General features: G+C 63.2%; 2 protein-coding genes across 3 annotated transcripts; one reads left to right on the plus strand and one right to left on the minus strand.

Moving 5' to 3' along the window:
* Positions 1–7,995: 7,995 nt before the first annotated feature.
* On the plus strand, positions 7,996–10,377 carry POLR2H (RNA polymerase II, I and III subunit H). Of its 2 annotated transcripts, XM_041467757.1 has the most exons (5): positions 7,996–8,130; positions 8,477–8,560; positions 9,240–9,333; positions 9,686–9,769; positions 9,885–10,377. In XM_041467757.1, the coding sequence occupies exons 1-5, from the start codon at positions 8,058–8,060 to the stop codon at positions 10,000–10,002; spliced, it is 453 nt and encodes a 150-aa protein (XP_041323691.1). In that variant the 5' UTR covers positions 7,996–8,057; the 3' UTR covers positions 10,003–10,377. The 2 variants fall into 2 exon arrangements, with proteins under 2 accessions (XP_041323691.1, XP_041323692.1); XM_041467758.1 differs by lacking the exons at positions 9,240–9,333; positions 9,686–9,769 and having other exon boundaries at positions 8,022–8,130; positions 9,885–9,982.
* Positions 10,378–10,650: 273 nt separating this feature from the next.
* Positions 10,651–14,316, minus strand: THPO (thrombopoietin). The gene is made up of 6 exons (XM_041468050.1): positions 13,975–14,316; positions 12,636–13,090; positions 11,717–11,844; positions 11,548–11,634; positions 11,178–11,342; positions 10,651–11,079 (listed from the first exon to the last, which is right to left on the minus strand). The coding sequence occupies exons 2-6, from the start codon at positions 12,673–12,675 to the stop codon at positions 10,897–10,899; spliced, it is 603 nt and encodes a 200-aa protein (XP_041323984.1). The 5' UTR covers positions 12,676–13,090; positions 13,975–14,316; the 3' UTR covers positions 10,651–10,896.
* Positions 14,317–17,421: the final 3,105 nt, after the last annotated feature.

Genomic DNA, 17,421 nt, shown 5'->3' on the forward strand with positions numbered 1-17,421 from the left:
GTGTGGATGTACAGCGCGTGAGCGTGGATTTGGGGGTGCGCATGAGGGCCCTTGTGTGCACACCCACACGTCTGCAGGTGTGCACAGCTGGCTGTGGTGGTGTGCGTGTGTCGGTGCACATGTGCTGCTGTGTGCAAACATGGAGGTCTGTGCACACCTGTGAGCCTGTCTGTGCACGTCTGAGTGCCTGGGGGAGGAGGAGGTGCCTGTGTCTGTCCGTGCTGGGACATCAGTGCCGCGTGTAGTCCTGTGTGTGTGTGTGCAAAGGTGTGCCATGGCTGCACATGTGGGTGTGAGGACACCCCCGTGCCCCCACCCAGCCGGTTCTGCCATCTGGGGTGGCTGCAGTGGCTCCTGGCTCTGCTCCCTACCCCAGCCGTGCTGGACCTCCCAGGGAGATTCCCCAGGTGACCCCGTGGGGTCAGCAGGGACAGGACCCTCGGGGCTTCAGGTGCAGGAGGACCCTGCAGGTCACAGCAGCTCCTCTCCCTGGGACAGCGATGCTCCCAGTGCTGCAAGGGGCTCAGCCTGGGACCCCCAGCACTGCTGGACTGCCAGACCCATCTGCTGTGTCCCCTAGGGCCAGGGCCAGCTGGGTTGTTCCTGCTGGGGTACAAGGTGCTGCTGCTGGGCAACCCCCACAGCACATCCCTCCCCACCAGCCGGACGCTGGGCAGTGCCGGGAGGAAATCCAGGTCTTATCAGGCAGCCGGCTGCAGCCCTTGCCGTGGCCTCTGGCCCAAAATTTCCTGGCATGGCCATCACAACAGCATTTATCCCGGGCTGTGCCTTCCTCACCAAGGTGGGGTCCAGCCAAGCTTCCCCTCGACACCTCAGGGGTGAGGGGATGTGGTGGATCAGATCCCTGTCAAACCAGTGGAGAGGAAGAAATAATGAAATTTTGATGGGAAGGAGCCAGTCCCAAGCCCTGCCTTGGTGCTCCTCTGTGCCTCCCATTCACACAGGGCACACAGACTGGGAGAGAGTCAGCCTTGGGGAATAAGCCCCCTGAAAGGCATCCTGGCCCCCAGCAGCCCCCCTACAAGCCCCTCTTATCTTCATGGCAGCCGGATGGGGTCTCACCAGAGAGAGGCTGAAATTTCCAGGAAAAAATGTAAATAAAGGTCCCTGTCCCGCCTGTCCCCCTTATCTCAGGAATCCGGAGAGCGCCGGGCCCTTCTCCCAGCCATATTTCATCCCAGCCATCCCTGCTGGCCTCGAACCAAAGCAACAATGATGGGGATGTGAAAGAGACTTAAAGATCACAACTGCCTTAAACATTGTCATGGCCACAGAATGGAGGGAGGCTGTGTCTCGGGGCCTGCCAGGATCCCAGGACCATGGAAGCCACAATTTCCCACCCCACATGGCTGGGGGTTCATAGGACGGTCTGAGAGGTTTGGTACTTCAGACCTCGACACATACTGCCCAGCCATGGGGGTTCCATGGTGGGAAAGCTTTTGGGTTCCCATTGCCCACCTGTAGCCCCCAAGCAGCAGGGTCGGGGCTCAGCCACTTCCCCTCCCTGCTCCCAGATCAGCTGCTAATGATGTCTCCTGACCCTGCTCGAAAAGAACGTAAATTATTCAGCTTCTCATCAAGGCAATTAAATTAGCTCGTCATTGCAGGCCATGAATATTTCAGGGGGGCAGGGTCTGGGGAGCTGGGGGAGCCAGGGGTGACAGGGCTGGGGCTGAGCCCCATTCCTTGGCCAGGAGGTGCAGTGTGTGTCCATTCTCAGACCACAGGGAACAGAGAGGGTGGGGAGTAGGGGTCGGGGGTCTCTGGGCAGAGGGCTGGAAGTCTGGTGCCCAGATGTCGGGGTCCCATGTGGGCAGTCTGTCCCACTGCCCTGTCTGTCTGGGTTACCTTCCCTGCTGCTGACAGAGGCCAGGTGCCTGCCCCACTCCCAGAGCACCTCCTGCACCCCACACTGCCCCCCTTTTTCGGGAGGACACCTGGGCCTTGGTGGCACTGCAAGGGGCTGCCTCCACCCTGGAGATCCCAAATCCCCCCTGCCTTCCCCTTGCCCCAGGCTGTGCCAACTCCTGCCCGCTACCCTCCCCAGAGCCTGCGGGTTCTCCGTCAGGATTTCTCTTTCCTTTCTTCCTCGCGCTGAACAATTAATAATTTATCCCATAATAAAAGAGGAAACAGTTAATGAGATGAAAACAAGCCAGAAACATCTGCTGGGGCTGCTTTCATCGCCTCCCCGGGCCGCCTGCGCAGGAAGCGGGGGCGGGAGGGGGACGGGGGCGCCGGGGGGGCCACGGCAGCAGGAGGCTGTGCCCGCATCCAGCCTTCCTTGCCACGGCCCCCTCCTCCTCGGGGACCCCCGGGCCAGGCACTCTCTCCCCAATGAGCCATCAAAACCTGGCTGAGAGCTGCTAGGCTCAGGTCACGAATAGCACTGGGGGTCCTGCCATGGGGGTGTCACCCTAAAAAGGGCAGTGAAGCCTGTTTGATGCTGCCCAGTGTCCCCAGAGATGTGCCTGGCTGCTGAAGGGGGGACAGGGTTGTCCCCTCCATTCCCATTCCCAGCCCCCATGCCCAGCTGTTGTTCATTACTGTGATCTGATCTCCAGTGAGTGGGGCTGCCCCCAGGACCTGATACTATTGGGGCAGCAACACAACCCCAAACCCTCCTGGGGTGCCAGGGGGGACACGTGGGGATGGGGCAGGGCACCCTGCCAGCAAAGGGGACTGCAGGACTGACCCCATGACTCAGTGCTTTGCTGAGATTTATGGAGTCCAAGGAGGAAGCTTATTTTGGGATCGCTTATTTCGGAACTGTGGCTTCATGGCATGTGAGGAGAGGTGTGAGGGGACATGGCTGGGATGCAGTGGGGATGCAGGGTGCTGGAGAAAGGGAGGGCAGGGAGAGGGGGCACTGAGAGCAGGAAGGGGACTGGCAGGGAAAGGGAAGGGAAAGGCAGCAGTGCTCAGAGGCTGCTGACGTGTGGCCAAAACCCAGACTGAAAGAAAGAGCCAGCCCTGACCAGCCCCACCATCAGCTTGGTCATGGGAGAGGACTGTGAGGACCCCATAGAGGCACCCTGGGCTGGGCTGGGGGCTTGGGCAGGGGCAGCGGAGCTTGTGCAGGGTGCTGCTGCCTGCCTCTCTTTCCAATTTAGCTGATCCTCGCCCCAATCCCTGCAGATCCCTAATCTGTTTGTCTTCCAAAGCTGTTAAATTAATTCCGAACCCAGTAAAATGCCACAGCCTTCATCCCAGCTCACCCTCCAGCTCGATGGGTCTGGCAGGGGCATGGCAGGCAGCTGCCAGACTCTGCCCGTGTCCGGCACGGAGCCCCTTCCATCATGAAGGAGCAGGAACTCGCTCCTGCAGGCTCCCAGACCAGTCTCCAGCAGCCCCATGGTCCCTCCTGGGGCCGGGTGCCGCTAAGGGCCATCACGGGGACAGGCGGCTGTGATGACAGCTGGGGAGATGGCCTGTCCCTCTGCCAGCCCGGACAGGCACCCGGCCCCGCTCTCAGAGGTGCCGCGGAAAAACTGACATCAGCATCAGCCCGGAGGAATTCGGCCTCCCTGGCTCATCCCAGCTGGGGACAGGGACGGAGACAGGGGCCTCTGCCACGCACCACCGCAGACGTGAGCAAGGTGAAGTAGGAGGGGGTGGTATAAACTCCCTTCTTTGCTGTACCCCTTCCCTGGGCCAGGAGCAGCCCAGAGGGCTCTCTTCCTCTGCTTCCTCTGCTTCCTGTAAGCACAGCCCCCTTCAAGCTCTGACTGCAGAGATCAGCCCGCTCACGACACCGGTGACACCCCCTGTGCTGGTGAGGGACAGTGGCTGGGGTTGAATTCCTCAGGATCTCAGTGAGGAGAAAGAAAGTTCTAATCCCCTCCCAGATGTCTTGGGGCTTCTGGTATAGTTACAGCCTGGTCACCCTTTGGTGCCTTCTATCCCTCACCCCACAGGATGTCCCTGGTGGCAATGAAGAAGTTGCAGAGAGATGGTGACACCCCGCAGTGGTCTCCATGCTGGAGACCCCAACATCCTGCTCCCCTCCCCCAGTCATGCTCCATCATCTCCTCATTCCCAGCCCGGGTAATTGGTGGCCTGGTGACAGACAGGCTCATTAACAGCTTAATTTCGGCTTCATCTCTTCCTGCCTGACCCCCAGCCCAGGTGGGGACTGGCCCAGCAGGGTGCAGGGATGGGCACCCGGCGGCCACATTGCTGCACCCCATGGGGGCACCCACAGAGCCCCTGGAAGGGCAGAGGGGCGCACAACAGGGCTGGCAGCACTGCCCGGGGCAGCCCACGTGCCCTTGGCTCCCCGACATCGGGGTGCAGGGGGGACCCCCATTCCTCGGCATGGGGCAGTGCCTCCCTGCTCCTTGCCCCGCTGGGATGGGCAGGGATACCAGCATGGCAGGTGCTGGCCGTTGCCCACCTTCCTGGCCTCACCCTGCCCTTGTTTGCTTCCCTAACGGTGGCGGCCTTTCGGCTCCTTTGTGCCGGCGGATAACAGGAATCGCCGCTGCCTCTGAAGTGCCGGCCCCCAGCCCCGCACCCGAACACCCAGACTGGGCAGCAGGATGTGGGCACACCTGCGAGGAGCCCGGGCCAGGGCACGGCCAGGAGTGCAGGCAGGCTTGCCAGCAGCAGGTGTGGCCATGGCGTGCAGGCAGCTTTCTCACCCCCACTGCTCTTCTGCTTCGCCTTCGGGTCCCTATTGCAGCCCGTGAGCCCACCCCCAGCACCAGGGCAGTGCCCCAAACCCTGTCCCCGTCCCCCTCCCCGGGAAAGCAGCTGGCAGCAGCCCACGATGGCTGATGTGGGGCCCCCAAAGGCCGCCCCACCGGATGGAGGCCTGGCTGCCTTTCAAAGGCGTTTGTGTTGTATAATTTATCGGCAGGAGATAACAGACAAGCGGCTAACGGAGGAGGGGGCTGTACCCCTGCTCTGGGGAGTCTGGCACCACAGCACTGCTGTTGCCAGGATTCATCACACTGGGGCACACACACCCCCCTGGCCAAGGTGTAGGTCCCATTTTGGTTTGGGGAAGCCCCAAGGCAGAGGCAGAGATGGTCCCGCTCTGTGCCCTCTTTGGAGCTGCTGCCTGCCTTGCACAGAAGACCCCAGGGCTACTGCACAACCAGAGCAAGGCGAGCCCGGGCCCGGCATTTGGGGGTTCTTCACCCCAGGGACACGTGGACTTCCCAGCATGGGGGAAGGGCAGCAGGCATGGAGGGGCACCGGGTAGGGAAGGACTGGTCCCACGGGCACGGGGGCAGCACCTGGCGCCGGATCTGAGGAGAGTTTGTTTAATCCCAGATAAGGAGGCGACGCCAGGCACCTGGCTGGCAAACGGGCACTCCCTGGGCAACAGCAGCGAAGGCAGTGCTGGCCCCCAGCCCCACCAGCGCCTGTGCCAGGACCGTCTGTTCAGCCCCGGCTGCCCAGGGCTGGTGTCAGCTGGGTACACGAGTCCTTCTGGCCACCCACACTCCTGTGGCACAGCATGGCATGGCATGGCGTGGCATGGCACGGGGTCAGCGAAGCAGCCGGCACGCGGCACAGCCAGGGCAGATGGGCACGGAGTGCAGGGAAAAGCAGGGTGCCCCATCCTCTGCCAACCCGGGCCAGATTTACACCAGGGCCAGCAACCCCCCGGCCAATCCTGCCCCAAGGGTTGCGTGGGCACGGGGCCAAGGAGGAGGCTTAGGGACAAGGACAGCTCTTGGCATCGTGGTCCTGCTGCACAGCCAGTGCTCGGGAGGTTCAGGGCTGGGCTGGTCTCCTGCTGCCACCCTGATCCTGTGGCATCTGTGGGGCATCTGCAAATCCATCCCCCCTTCCCCATCTGGCCCTGGAGGTGGCTGCATGCCCATGACCCTGCCCAGGGCGGGGGCTCAGGAGCGCCCTGCCCGCAGTGCTGGCTGGCAGGGTCGCTGGGCAGCAGCACCCCTGGGGGCTGCCTCTCCGGCTGGTGAGCACAGCCCCAGCTGCCTGCTGGCCTGTACTGACAGTGCCAGGTCTCAGCAGGGGCAGACAGGCACAGCCAGGTGGGATTAGCCCTTTGTGTCACCCCGCAATGGTCCTGAGAGCGTCCAAGCAGGGGGCACAGCTTTGCCATGGCCCTCCAGCCTGAATCACATAGGATCCCAGTGGGTACCCCTGAGTACAGCGGGGGCTGGCACATGGACCCCTCCCCGATAAACAGCCCTGGCCTCCACGCCACCCTGCCCCGGCCGGCTGGTGTCCGCCAAGCAGGTCACATCCGTCCGGGACAGCACCATGAGGATTCTGGAAAGGGCAACTGGTTGTACTGGTGAGCCTGGCTGTGGTAGGACTCCCTCCGTTCCGGCACACCCTGGGGCTGTCCTGCCATGTTCGGTGTGCTGCTGCCACCCCCTGGCAAGCTGCACAGCCCCGGGTGTCCCCCACAGCCCCTCGCGCAGGGGTGTCCAGGTCCAGCCCAGTCCTGCACCCCAAACAAGCGGGCACACGGGATGCGGGATGCCAGGAGAGCACAGGAGCTCTGGGGAAGGGTCCACACCTCTCACCTTGCGCCAGAGGGGAGCCTGTCTACGGCCACCACATTCTGGCAGGGAGGAGGTTTCTGCCCGTCCCCGAGCCAGGGTGGACAGAGTGGGGAGGGGGCTGCGGGGCCTGGGGGAGTTACCCAGCCAGGCGATGATTAGAAGGAGCCGAGGTTCCGTCCCAGCGCATTAAGACTGTCCCCGCTGAGTGCCACCGCCGCGGGGTGACCCCGCCGTGAACCGCCCACGCTCCCCCGACGAGCCACCAGACCCCTGGCACCAGCACCCCCCTTCACGCCAGTGTCCCCGCTGCGTGTCACCCCCTGCCCCGTTCCGCTGCCTGCGCCTCAGGCATGCGTGAGGATGCGCTGGCACCGTGTCAGGGAGGGGACATGCCATGCAGAGGTCACACCTGTGTGTCTGGGGACCACAGGCATCCTGTGACAGGCCTCCCGGTGCGGATGCTGGAGCACCTTGGCTCTGGGTGCCATCCCGGACCACGACCTGGGGGACAGCAGGGACTATGTCCCCACGAAGCCACCTCGCTGCAGGCATGGTGGCCACGCCCGGGGAGCCATATCCCATAGATATCCCCGCTCACGACCCCGTGGTCCCTGGGGAGATGGTGGCATGTGACTCACACACAGCGCCGCGCCACCCGCCCTCCCCAGTCCCCACCACACGGGGACACCTGCCGGCTCCACCAGCCTTCTTTGTGCCCATCCGGGCGGGCACACGCGGCCCAAACGAGGGGCACGGTCCCCGCTGCCCAGCCTCTCCTGAGACACGGAAGAATTTGTTCGGGCAGGCTGGCGGTGGCGTTCGGGGAACGCGGAGGACAGGGCTGAACTCTTGAACCCGCACCGGCAGCTCCCGGCCAGATGCCAAGCGCGGAGCACCCCGTGGCGCGCAACGTGTGAGCGTCCCCCGGCCGTGCCAGACCCGCTGCTCCCCTCACGGTTCATCGGCAGGACACGGGGGACGGTGTCACACGTCCCTTCCCGCCGTGGCTGGCGGGCGAGAAGGAAGAAGCCGGTGGGGGCGGCAGCCCCGAGACCCATCGCTGGCTGAGTCCGCGCAGCTCATCGCACCGGTGTCCAGGGGCGGTCGGGGTCGCGGGTGGAGCTCCTCTGTCCCATGCGGCGAGGGTGAGCGCGGGCGGCAAGGGCACCGAGGGACACCCCGGACCCCTCCCGGGACATCCCTGACCCATCCCAGGACACTCCGGATCTCTCCTGCGAGATCCCTGACCCCACCCGGGACACCCCGAACCTGTCCCGGGACATCCCGGACCCCTCCCGGGATCCCCGTGCCCGCCGCGCGGGGGCGCTGCCGTGCCCGCTCCGTGCCGGGGGCGGGGCCGCGGCGCGCGGGTCCATCCGCGGCCTCGCAGCGCCCCCTGCCGGACGGCGCGCGCTCCCGCCGGTCCCGGCGGGGGAGGGGCCCCGCCCACCGTGAAGCCGCTTCCGCCCGGCCGTGGCGGTGAGGTTGCGTCATCAGTGTGCGCCGGGCGGGAGCGGCGCTGGGAGCGGGAGCGGAGCCGCTGCCATGGCCGGGATCCTCTTCGAGGACATCTTCGACGTGAAGGACATCGACCCAGAGGGCAAGAAGTTCGACCGCGGTGAGTGGAGCCCCGGCCCGTTTCTCCCGGTCCGCCGTCCGCCACTCCCGCCGGCGCTGGCGCCCCCGGAGCGCCCCGCTTCCCCAGGGCTACCCCGGCCCGGCCGCTGTGCCGCCCACAGCCCCGCGGGCCCTGTGGCTTGCATTCCTCGCCCCACCGTGTTCCTCTCCCTGCCTGTGCGCAGCTGCGGCTGCTGCCGGGCTCTGGCATCCATCCCGAGTCCACCCATCCATCCCGGACCCACCCGGAAACGGCTCCGGTGCCAGCCTGGGGTGGGAAGATGATCCTGTTCCCACCCAGCCCTCGGGGATCTGTGTCCTTGTCCTGACTCTGCTGCTCTCCCCAGTGTCGCGCCTGCACTGCGAGAGCGAGTCCTTCAAGATGGATCTCATCCTGGACGTGAACATCCAGATCTATCCCGTGGATCTCGGTGAGCCATCGGCCGCTGGCACAGCCGGTGTCAGCTTGGGTGGGCGAGCAGAGAGGGGATGGAGTCGGGAATGGCTGCGATCAAGGAATAAGCTGCCCCAGGTTTCCTTGTGCCCCTGAGCTGTCCCCAGGTGACAGGAGGTCCAGGGCATGTCGCTGTACTGAGGCTGAGCCGGGTTTCTGGTTCACCTCCCTGTGTGTGTTTGGGTCACCTCTGTCCCTTTCCACACCGATGCTGTCTGGGGAAGCTGCTCCAGCTGGTGGTAACCAGGCTTTAAGGGAAACCTCCTTCTGCAGCTAAATACACTAAATATGTGGAAAAGAGAGTTGTTGTCCTTGATGAAACACAGAAGGGCTGAAGCTGATGCTGCAGGGGGCTCGTGTACCAGCCAAGGGTCCAGCCAAGCTCTCTGGGGGATATAAGTGAATATCTTGTGTCCCCTGAAAACATCAGCAGTGGTGTCCTTGTGGCTGTGGTTTCCTCCATGATGTGGGGAGCAAGGAAACACAGGATCCAGTGTGACCTTTCACATGTCCTGTTGGAGGACTGGCAGCAGGGACAGAGCTTGTTTAGCACCCCCAGCCAGGGTGGCCGTTTGCCAGCCCCTGAGTTCTGGCTGTGTGTGCTGCTGCTCTGGTTGTGCTCTAACCTTCTCACTGCTGCTCTGGCTTCCTGGCAGGGGACAAATTCCGCCTGGTCATCGCCAGCACCTTGTATGAGGACGGCACCCTGGACGACGGCGAGTACAACCCCACGGATGACCGGCCGTCCAGGTGCTGGGACCGGCGGGAGGGAGGGACACAGTGAAGTGCTGAGGCTGAATGTTGCAGGCTGGACACCAAGAGGAATTTCTTCATGGTGGGGGTGGTTAAACTTTGGAATGGCTGCCCAGGAGGGGGGTGGAGTCACCATCCCTGGAATTGTTTAAAGAAAGGCTGGATGTGGCACTCGTGCCGTGGTCTAGTTGACAAGGTGGTGTTCAGTCACGGGTTGGTCTTGATGATCTGAGAGGTCTTTTCCAGTCTAGTTGACTCTGTAAGTGGGAGGTACCTTCTCCCAGAGGACACTGAGCTGGGGGAACGGCCAGGTTTGATTCCTTGCTGACCTCAGGCTGTGCTGTTGCAGGGCAGACCAGTTTGAGTACGTGATGTACGGCAAGGTGTACCGGATCGAGGGGGACGAGACCTCCACGGAGGCGGCCACACGCCTGTGAGTGCCTCTCGAGAGTGGGGGACACAGTGCCCTGGGGTGGGGAGCGCTGGGATCTCGGCTCGGGTCTCCCATGGGATTCCCTGCTCTCACTACTCCTCTCCTCCCACCTCAGCTCTGCCTACGTGTCCTACGGGGGGCTGCTCATGCGGCTGCAGGGAGACGCAAACAACCTGCACGGGTTTGAGGTGGACTCTCGCGTTTACCTGCTGATGAAGAAGTTGGCCTTCTAGCACACCTCCACAGGCTGCCACACACACATCCAGCTGGAGCCCTGAGAGCTCACACTCTGCTCCAGCATCCATGCTGCCCAGCCAGTGCTGAGGAGGCAGGAGCAGTCCCCTTCCTCATCTCAGTGTCTTCTGACTCCTGCTGGATCCACATCTCTGTTTGTGAGGAGGGAGGTGCCTGACATCTGAGTGGACACCATGCTGGGTGCTCCGGGCTTGCCTGATGGCATCTCCTCACCTTTGCCTGTGCTCAACAGCCCTGGCCCTGGCCAGGAGCAACTGGATGGGACAGCTGCCTGCCTGCCTCTGGGGACCATTCCCTCAGGAGCCATCCTGAGGCAGGCTGCCTTGGTTTTGATTAAACTGGGATGTTTTGTACACTTGGCTCTGCTTGCTGAGAGATGAGGCTGGCAGGGAGTGGATACACCTGTGCAGGGGCAAAGGGGGGACCCTGCCACTTCCCAAAGGATGGGGAGTCCAAACCTGTGACAGGTGGGTACAGGGAGGAGGAGTGGCAGCTCAGGCCATGCCAGGGGATCCTGCAGCACTGGCAGCTGCCGTGGGTGGGAGCGGGCACTGGGCAGAACTGGGAGCTTGTCCCAGAGGAGCTGGCTTCTGCCCCGGGCCCAGGCACAAGGACACACACAACTCTTTAGAAAAATAGCTCTTTAATCAAAAAGCATTCACAGTAGAGGTGCCTGCCCGGATGGGAGCAGGGCCTGTGCCTGCTGGCACGTGAGTGTCACTGTTTGCCTTCATGTGCCACGCAGTTCTGAAGACTTGAGAAACAGGTGCCCACCCTTTCCCTGTGGGCATCTTCCTGGGCACCCAGAGCACAGCTTAGTGTCCTGCAGGATTGCTCCATCATTGCTTTGTGGTTGAACCCTGTGTGCAGCCTCACTGGGCCCCACATGGAGGGTCTCTGCTGCCCTCCTGTCCTTGCTTGCACAAAACCTTGGCCAGGTCGTAGAAGAAGAAGCGCAGCTTGCCCTGTACCAGCTGCCGGTAGGTGAGGAAAATGCTGGAGATGTGGGTCTGCTCCGTGGAGTGTGGGGAACAGCTTGGCTCCCAGTGTCCTGCCTGAGAGTGGGACAGAGGGGTGACAAACACCGTTTCACCCAACCCAGCCCAGCTGGCACCTGTGCCGGGGTGGTCTGGCTCTTGTGGGGAGGTCTCACCTCCCAGCTGAAGGTCTGCAGGAGCAGGAAGAAGGAGTTGGCGTGTCGGTAAAGCTGGCTCAGCTGCCTGGCCCCACACTCGTCGCTCACCTGGCCCTGGGCCCCTGCTGCAGCACCCACCAGCAGGGCCAGGTCACACAGGATCTCCCGCCGCTTGGTCTCGTTCTGGGGGAGCAGACAGTGACCCCCCAGGGCCTCGTTGCTTTCTGTGCTCACCTTAGGTCTGGATGGGGTCCTCTACCCTCCCTGTGCCACCAGATATGCCTACAAGCATCTTGTTCAGCATTTCTGGTTCTTGTGCCAACCCGAGGTTCCTTCTCCAGTCCTGTTAGCACACCAGTGCCAGCACCCTCCTCCCAGCCCCTCTCACCGATTTGGATTTCCACTGCTGGAAAGTGAAGTCCACCAAGGGCAGCACTGCAGGGCACCTGAGTGTAGGCAGGGCCTGGCACTGGCCCTAGTGAGGAGAGATGTCAAGGTGAGATGTCAGGAACTGTGCATGTCCCTGGTCTTGGGTTTTGTGGGGATTGTATCCTCACCACTCTCTTTTCCATGTCCTTGGCCTCCACGATGTACTTCTGGATAAGCCTGTTGTCACAGACCAGCCGTGTTGGGCTGGCACGGTCCTCTTTCACGTGCAGGAGGAAGGATGTGAGGAGGAGCAGTCCTGGAGGAGATGGGGTTGCCTTGTGCACTGTGCCAGCCTCCCTGGGCAGTGCCAGCCCAGAGCCACCTGCAGCGGCAAGTCCTCTGCCCAGCCCTTTGGTGGTCTTGATGGCCCCGCGGAGGGGGTGCAGGGGTCGGTGCGAGTGGCTGAGGAGGGCCCGGTGCTGCTCTCCAGTCAGCCAGCGAGGGGTGCCGGCGCTCACGGGGCAGAGCCGGGGTTTCCGTGACAGTGGTGTGTGCCAAGGGGCCGCACAGCCATGTCTGCCAGGTTTTTTGGCCGTGCTCCAGGCAAGGAAGCAGGGCTGTACTCCCTGTGCAGACCAGGGCCAGCCCTCCGGATCCCTGCCAAGAGCAGTTCCAGGCGTCATGTGCACTTCGGGGAATCCCAGCCTGCAGTGTCCCACAGGGAACATCTGCTCCTGGCCGCTGCCCTGGCTGAGCGCTCCCCTGCCGGCACTGCCTTCCCCAGTGCCGCTGCACACTGCTGTGCCCAGCAGCTGCCCACCCTGCCAGCTTCTCCATACCCTCTTTGCAGCCTCCTGCCTGCCTCGCTGCCTGCCCTGGCACTACACGAAAATCCTCAGTGCAGCCTGTTTACCTGCAGTGGGCATGGAGAGATGCTTGGTTGCCCTTACATGCTGACACTGGCCAGGTCCAACTAGCCCAGAGCCACCCCTGGGGTTTGGTGCCCAGCTGTGGGATTCATCGTGCAGGGGACGCTCTGGCTGTGGGGCCACAGTACCCACAGTCCCCTCCTGCACACCCAGTCCCCCCTTTTAGCCACACACTCACTGTTCAGCTCCATGCTCGGCTGGGGGCTTCGGCCCTGCATCTTCCGCCCTGGGGCCAGCGGCTGCTCCCTGGCTCCCGTCCCCCTTCCATGGAGGGCAGTGGTGGCGCGGGTTCCCCGCGAGCCGCCCGGCCAGGACGGAGGGCCGGCGGCCACAGCGGCCCCGGGACAGCACGGCGCGGCTCCGCGCCTCCGGCCTGGCCGCCCAGCCGAGGCAGCACGATTTCCTGTTGTGTCGCCGCTGACCTTCCAGCAAAATCGCAGCAGGGGCCCCGGGCCCGGGGGAAGGCTTCCTGCCTCCGGCCGCTTCCTCCCTTGGCTCGGGGCACGGGAAGGGCGTCCCTGGGCGCCCTCCGTGGCTGCTCACCTGGCCCCAGGCCCGAGCACTCAGCAGCCAGCACCTCAGTGGTCAGTGCCTCAGCTGTGCCTGTCCAGGGGTAGATGGTGGCCCTGGTACCTGCAGAAGAGATGGTGTCAGTGATCCTGCACTGGACAGCCCTGGGAACATCAGCCCTAACGAAGTCCTGCTTCTGGCTGTGGCAGCCAGGTACAAAAGCCACCCCAGAGGTGGACCATAATCCTGGTGACCCTCTCCCAGAGGTCGACTTCATCCATGGTGACCTTCACCCAGTTAGACCCCATCCCTGTTGACCGTCACACAGAGGCATGCTCTCACCCCTGCATCCACCAGAGGTGAGGCAGGGAGTTGGAGATCCCAGGGATGGCTGTGGTTCATGGGATCCCTCTGGGCTGGGGTGGGCTATGGATCACAGGGGTCAGGGCTAGTGCATGGCCCCAGGGCCATTTCAGCAAGGGAGTGGGTTGGGAGTGGGCTGGGTGAGGCACCCACAGATGCCCCCTCCCTGAGCAGGAGAAGCACCAGGGCCTGTTCAGCACCATGCCCTGGCATGGCTGTGACATTCCCTGGCATGGCTGTGACATTCCCTGGCAAAGACAGCTCTCACTGGGCACTCTGGTGGGGGGTGCACATCCCCATGCCCATGTGTACGTGTGTCCCCCCCGTACTGTTCCACGTGCACCCTCAAACCCACGCGTACACACGTGCACTTCCCTGCGCTCAGATAACCCTCCACCCCGGCAGCCCCCCACGGCTTCCCTTTGGGGAACACCCCCCTCCCAGCACACATCCTCTCGCTCCTGTCTCCCTGCGGCGCGTGCGTTTCCTTCTCACACCCCGGCTCTCGCACACTCTCGCACGTTCCCACCCCTGTCCCCAGGGACAGCAGTTCCCGGCAGCGCCTGGCCAGGTGACAGCAGTTAAAGTAAACACCCGTGCCCCGCTCCACCTGCCCCGTGCCCTGCTCAGCCACAACAGCCCACCTTGAGGGTGCCTGGATGGGGTTCCAGCGGGTGCCACGACTGCAGGGACGAGACTGGTAGCCCCGGCTCGCCCGGGCACGTCTGGCAGCAACGGGACCCGTGAGCACCGGGGTCAAACACCTCCAGGCTTCCTCCACACGGCCGTGGCCCTTCTGCGGACGTGACAAGCTGCAATCACGCCTGCAATCACGCCCATCAGCACCCTCAGCCCCTCTGCCAGCGCTGGCCTCAGGCCCGCCACCATCCCCATGCCAGTCCCTGCCATGCCCCCACCATGTCCTTTCCCTGTCCCTCCCTGGGTGCAAAGCTATTTGCGATGCCAGGCTGGAGAGCTGCCGTGCCCTGCATTCCTTCTTGATTAGGCAAACAAATCCACCAGGGGAAACTGGAGAGCAACTGGAAACTGGAGGTCTAATGGACCCCCATGGTCAGCCTAAGGTGCCCACAGTAGTCCCTTCACTCCAAAATATTTTTTACAACAATGCCAGAAGCTGGCAGGCAGCATGAGCATGTGCCCGTGGGCAGCCTGGTATTCCTCTACTGGAAAGGGCATGCCAGCTTTTGCTGCCCATGCCAGGGTGGGCAGAGGAGGATGTGGGGGAGAGCTCCTGCTTCTTGCCCAGCCCGATCCCACGGATGTTGCGTGCTGTAGAGGGAGAGAGTATGGGGGCAGTGAGGCGCAGGGCCCCCAGAGGGACACGGGGGCTCCGGCCAGGCAGCCCGGGCTCTGGCAGGGGACAGGAAGCCAGGCGGGGGCCGCGGGGCGCACAGCTGGCCGGATCCCGGTGCCAAGATTCCCACCTCTCCTTACAGGGTGCAAAGTGCTGGGAATCCCGCTGCAGGGACAGCCGTTCGCACCCACTTTGCCAAGGTGCTGAAGACAGCAGGAGGTGCCTGGAGCCAGGGAAGGCGCGGGGGCGGCACTGCCTTCCCCANNNGGGGAAGAGGAGGAGTACGCTGGGGTTGGGGGGAGACTGTGGTTCGGTGGCACAGCTGCTTGTCCCCGCAGGCCACCCAGATGTGCTCGGTGGGCACCCCCAGGATGTCAGTGCTAGCATGGGAAGCAAACCTGGCCTTCCAGGGGCAGGGAGGGGGGTCCTAGCCCCCTTTGAAGCCCCCATAAAAGGGTCTGGCATAAAGGAAAGAGAAAGTCAAAGGAACAAAGAGAGCGGCTAATCCCGGCGTGAGCAAACAGCCCCGTTTGCTCAGGACACAGCTGGCTCCGGGGCCAGGGAAAGGAGCACAGCGGGGCTCTGCGGGTGCCAGGCAGCGGGGGACCCTCTCCCCGGCCTGCCCTTCCCGAGCACGGGCAGTCTCCGGGAGCAGGGTCCCTTCTGGACCCTCCGGGCTTTTTTGCTACATATGCAAATTGCCAATAAACATCCGTGGGCAAATCCTGCTCCCCGTGCAGCCTGGTCCTTGCGCTGCTCCCAGACAGCCGTCCCAGGAGAACAGCGACGCTGCCGGGTAAACGGAATTTTTTTCCAAGCACCTTGGTCGGGGTGCAGCAGCTTGGGGGTGAAGAATGGCAGGGTTTTACCTTTCCCAGTTTTCAGCGAGCCACATGCTGCCCAGCACCCCAGCACAAAGCCCTCGGTGCTGCCCAGAGGACGTCCATGGGAAAATCCTCCTTGCCTTGGACAAGGGCCCCTGATGCCAGTGGCTGTGCTGGCATCTGGGGCGATTCCACTGTGCCTCCTCTACCATCCTGCTTCTCAGCCAAGCTTCCCACTCCAGTGGGGCACACGGAGTGTGCTGGGAGGGCACCTCCTCCCTCCGCCTCCATCCCGTGGAGAGGAGAAGGGGTTAATGCCAGGCAGCCGAGCCGCAGGTGGGCGCAAGAATGAAATTCCTTCTCGCTGTCCTGCGAAGTCTGGGCACAAATATTTGCCTGCATGTCCGGTGGGGAGGGGGGAGACCACCATCGCTTCTGGGAGCTTGCTAATCCCCATGCCAAACAAGGCCCCCACATGCCCCCCGTCTTCCTCCTGCTGGGGTCACTCTGCAAAACGTTTGAGGAGGGGACATTTGGGGTCAGGGGGACACCAGCACCTTTGGGTGCTCCTATGAGCAGGGAGCTCTATGGGGTTGGCCAGGCACTCCGAGCAGGCATCTTGTTCAGGAGCACTGCCAGGGTCTGTTTGGCGTGGTTGATGAGGCTGTTTTGAGGTTTCCATTCTGCTCCCTGAGCCGTGGCCACCACAGCAGGATGAGATGAAGGCAAGAGCCCCAGCCATCCCCACCATGTCAGCAACGCATCCTCTGTAATAAATTCCATGTGTTCACAGGCAGAAAATAGCCGACTTCCCCGGCTCCATTGCTCCCCAAACTGCATCCTCCTTCTGTACCTACCACCCCCCAAAACTCCCTCCATCTCCAGACCCCCCTGGCCTTCATCTGGGATGGCCCAGCCCTGCAAGTCGCCTACCAGTTGTGCAAATATTGCCGGAATGGCTGTAATCCCTGTGTCCAACGTGAATTATGAGATATTTCCACCCATTACGACAGCCCCCCCCCCCCCCCCCCCCCACCGCGTGTGTGTGAGGCCGGGGGGATTAGACACGGCACAAGCCACACTCGGCACAAAGCTTTGGGGAGGCTGACTGCTCTCTGCATCCCACAACGGGGCGGGGCCGTCGAGGGGGGCTCTTGTTGGAGAGAGGGGGTGCCCCATATCCCTTCCTGTCTTCAGGCTTAGGCCTGGAGGCAGTGTTGGGATGCCCAGAAGGCAGTGGGAGGCTGTGAGAAGGGGGGCCCGTGGCATGCAGTTTCACCACGACCCCATCCCTTGGGAGCAGAGGCTCCTTCCTGTCGCCCTGAGCCGGGCTCATGTTCAAAGCCGCGAGCAGGCAGCAGCTAATGAGGGCAGACAATGGGAGCTGTGCAGGGCAGAGCTCGGGTGAGGGCCTGCTGAGACACCCCATGCCAGGCATGGCACAGCCCCGGCACCACGCTCCTCTGGAATACTCCACGGGACCCTCACCACCGAGCACGGCACGTGCCCACCAAGCCCTGCAGAACTGCAGGCTGTTCTGTAGGGCACTGTTGGGGCACCCCACCTGTACCTTGCTGGGACAAGACACACCCCATGGGACCGGCACCCCCCACCGGGGACAAGCCAGCGCTCGCCCTGGGAAGAGGTGGTGGAGGGGTGAAGGTGCCAGGCCTGAGGCTGCCCATGGCCAGCTGTCTCCATTGCAGTGCAGCCCCAGCTGCCCGCAGCTGGCAGCCCCGTTGGGATGTGCCAGTGCCAGGCCAGCTCTGCAGCCTCAGAGGTGCCTTTGTGCAGGGCGCTGCTCCTCACACACATGTGAGGGCACTGGGAAGCAGCTGGTGGGACCGGGACCCTTTCGCAGTGCTGGCACCATCCCCTCTCCAAGAGCACAGGGACCCCCAAGGCTCTGCCAAGCCACCTCTGCCTATTGATGAGGGCACCCCTTGGCACTT

Source organism: Pyrgilauda ruficollis, unplaced genomic scaffold (genome assembly GCF_017590135.1).
Source record: "Pyrgilauda ruficollis isolate IOZ18807 unplaced genomic scaffold, ASM1759013v1 scaffold21, whole genome shotgun sequence".
NCBI classification, from domain to species: Eukaryota; Metazoa; Chordata; class Aves; order Passeriformes; family Passeridae; genus Pyrgilauda; species Pyrgilauda ruficollis.

Bases quoted from the DNA above. Each gene is read 5' to 3' on its own strand.
- THPO (XM_041468050.1), bottom strand. From the start codon at position 12,675: ATGCAGGGCCGAAGCCCCCAGCCGAGCATGGAGCTGAACA. The intron at 11,635-11,716 runs GTGAGGATACAA...TCTCCTCACTAG, and splicing joins AGGACATGGAAAAGAGAGTG to GGCCAGTGCCAGGCCCTGCC. The intron at 11,080-11,177 runs GTGAGACCTCCC...TCCCACTCTCAG, and splicing joins TGCAGACCTTCAGCTGGGAG to GCAGGACACTGGGAGCCAAG.
- POLR2H (XM_041467757.1), top strand. From the start codon at position 8,058: ATGGCCGGGATCCTCTTCGAGGACATCTTCGACGTGAAGGACATCGAC. The intron at 8,561-9,239 runs GTGAGCCATCGG...GCTTCCTGGCAG, and splicing joins GATCTATCCCGTGGATCTCG to GGGACAAATTCCGCCTGGTC. The intron at 9,334-9,685 runs GTGCTGGGACCG...GTGCTGTTGCAG, and splicing joins ACGGATGACCGGCCGTCCAG to GGCAGACCAGTTTGAGTACG.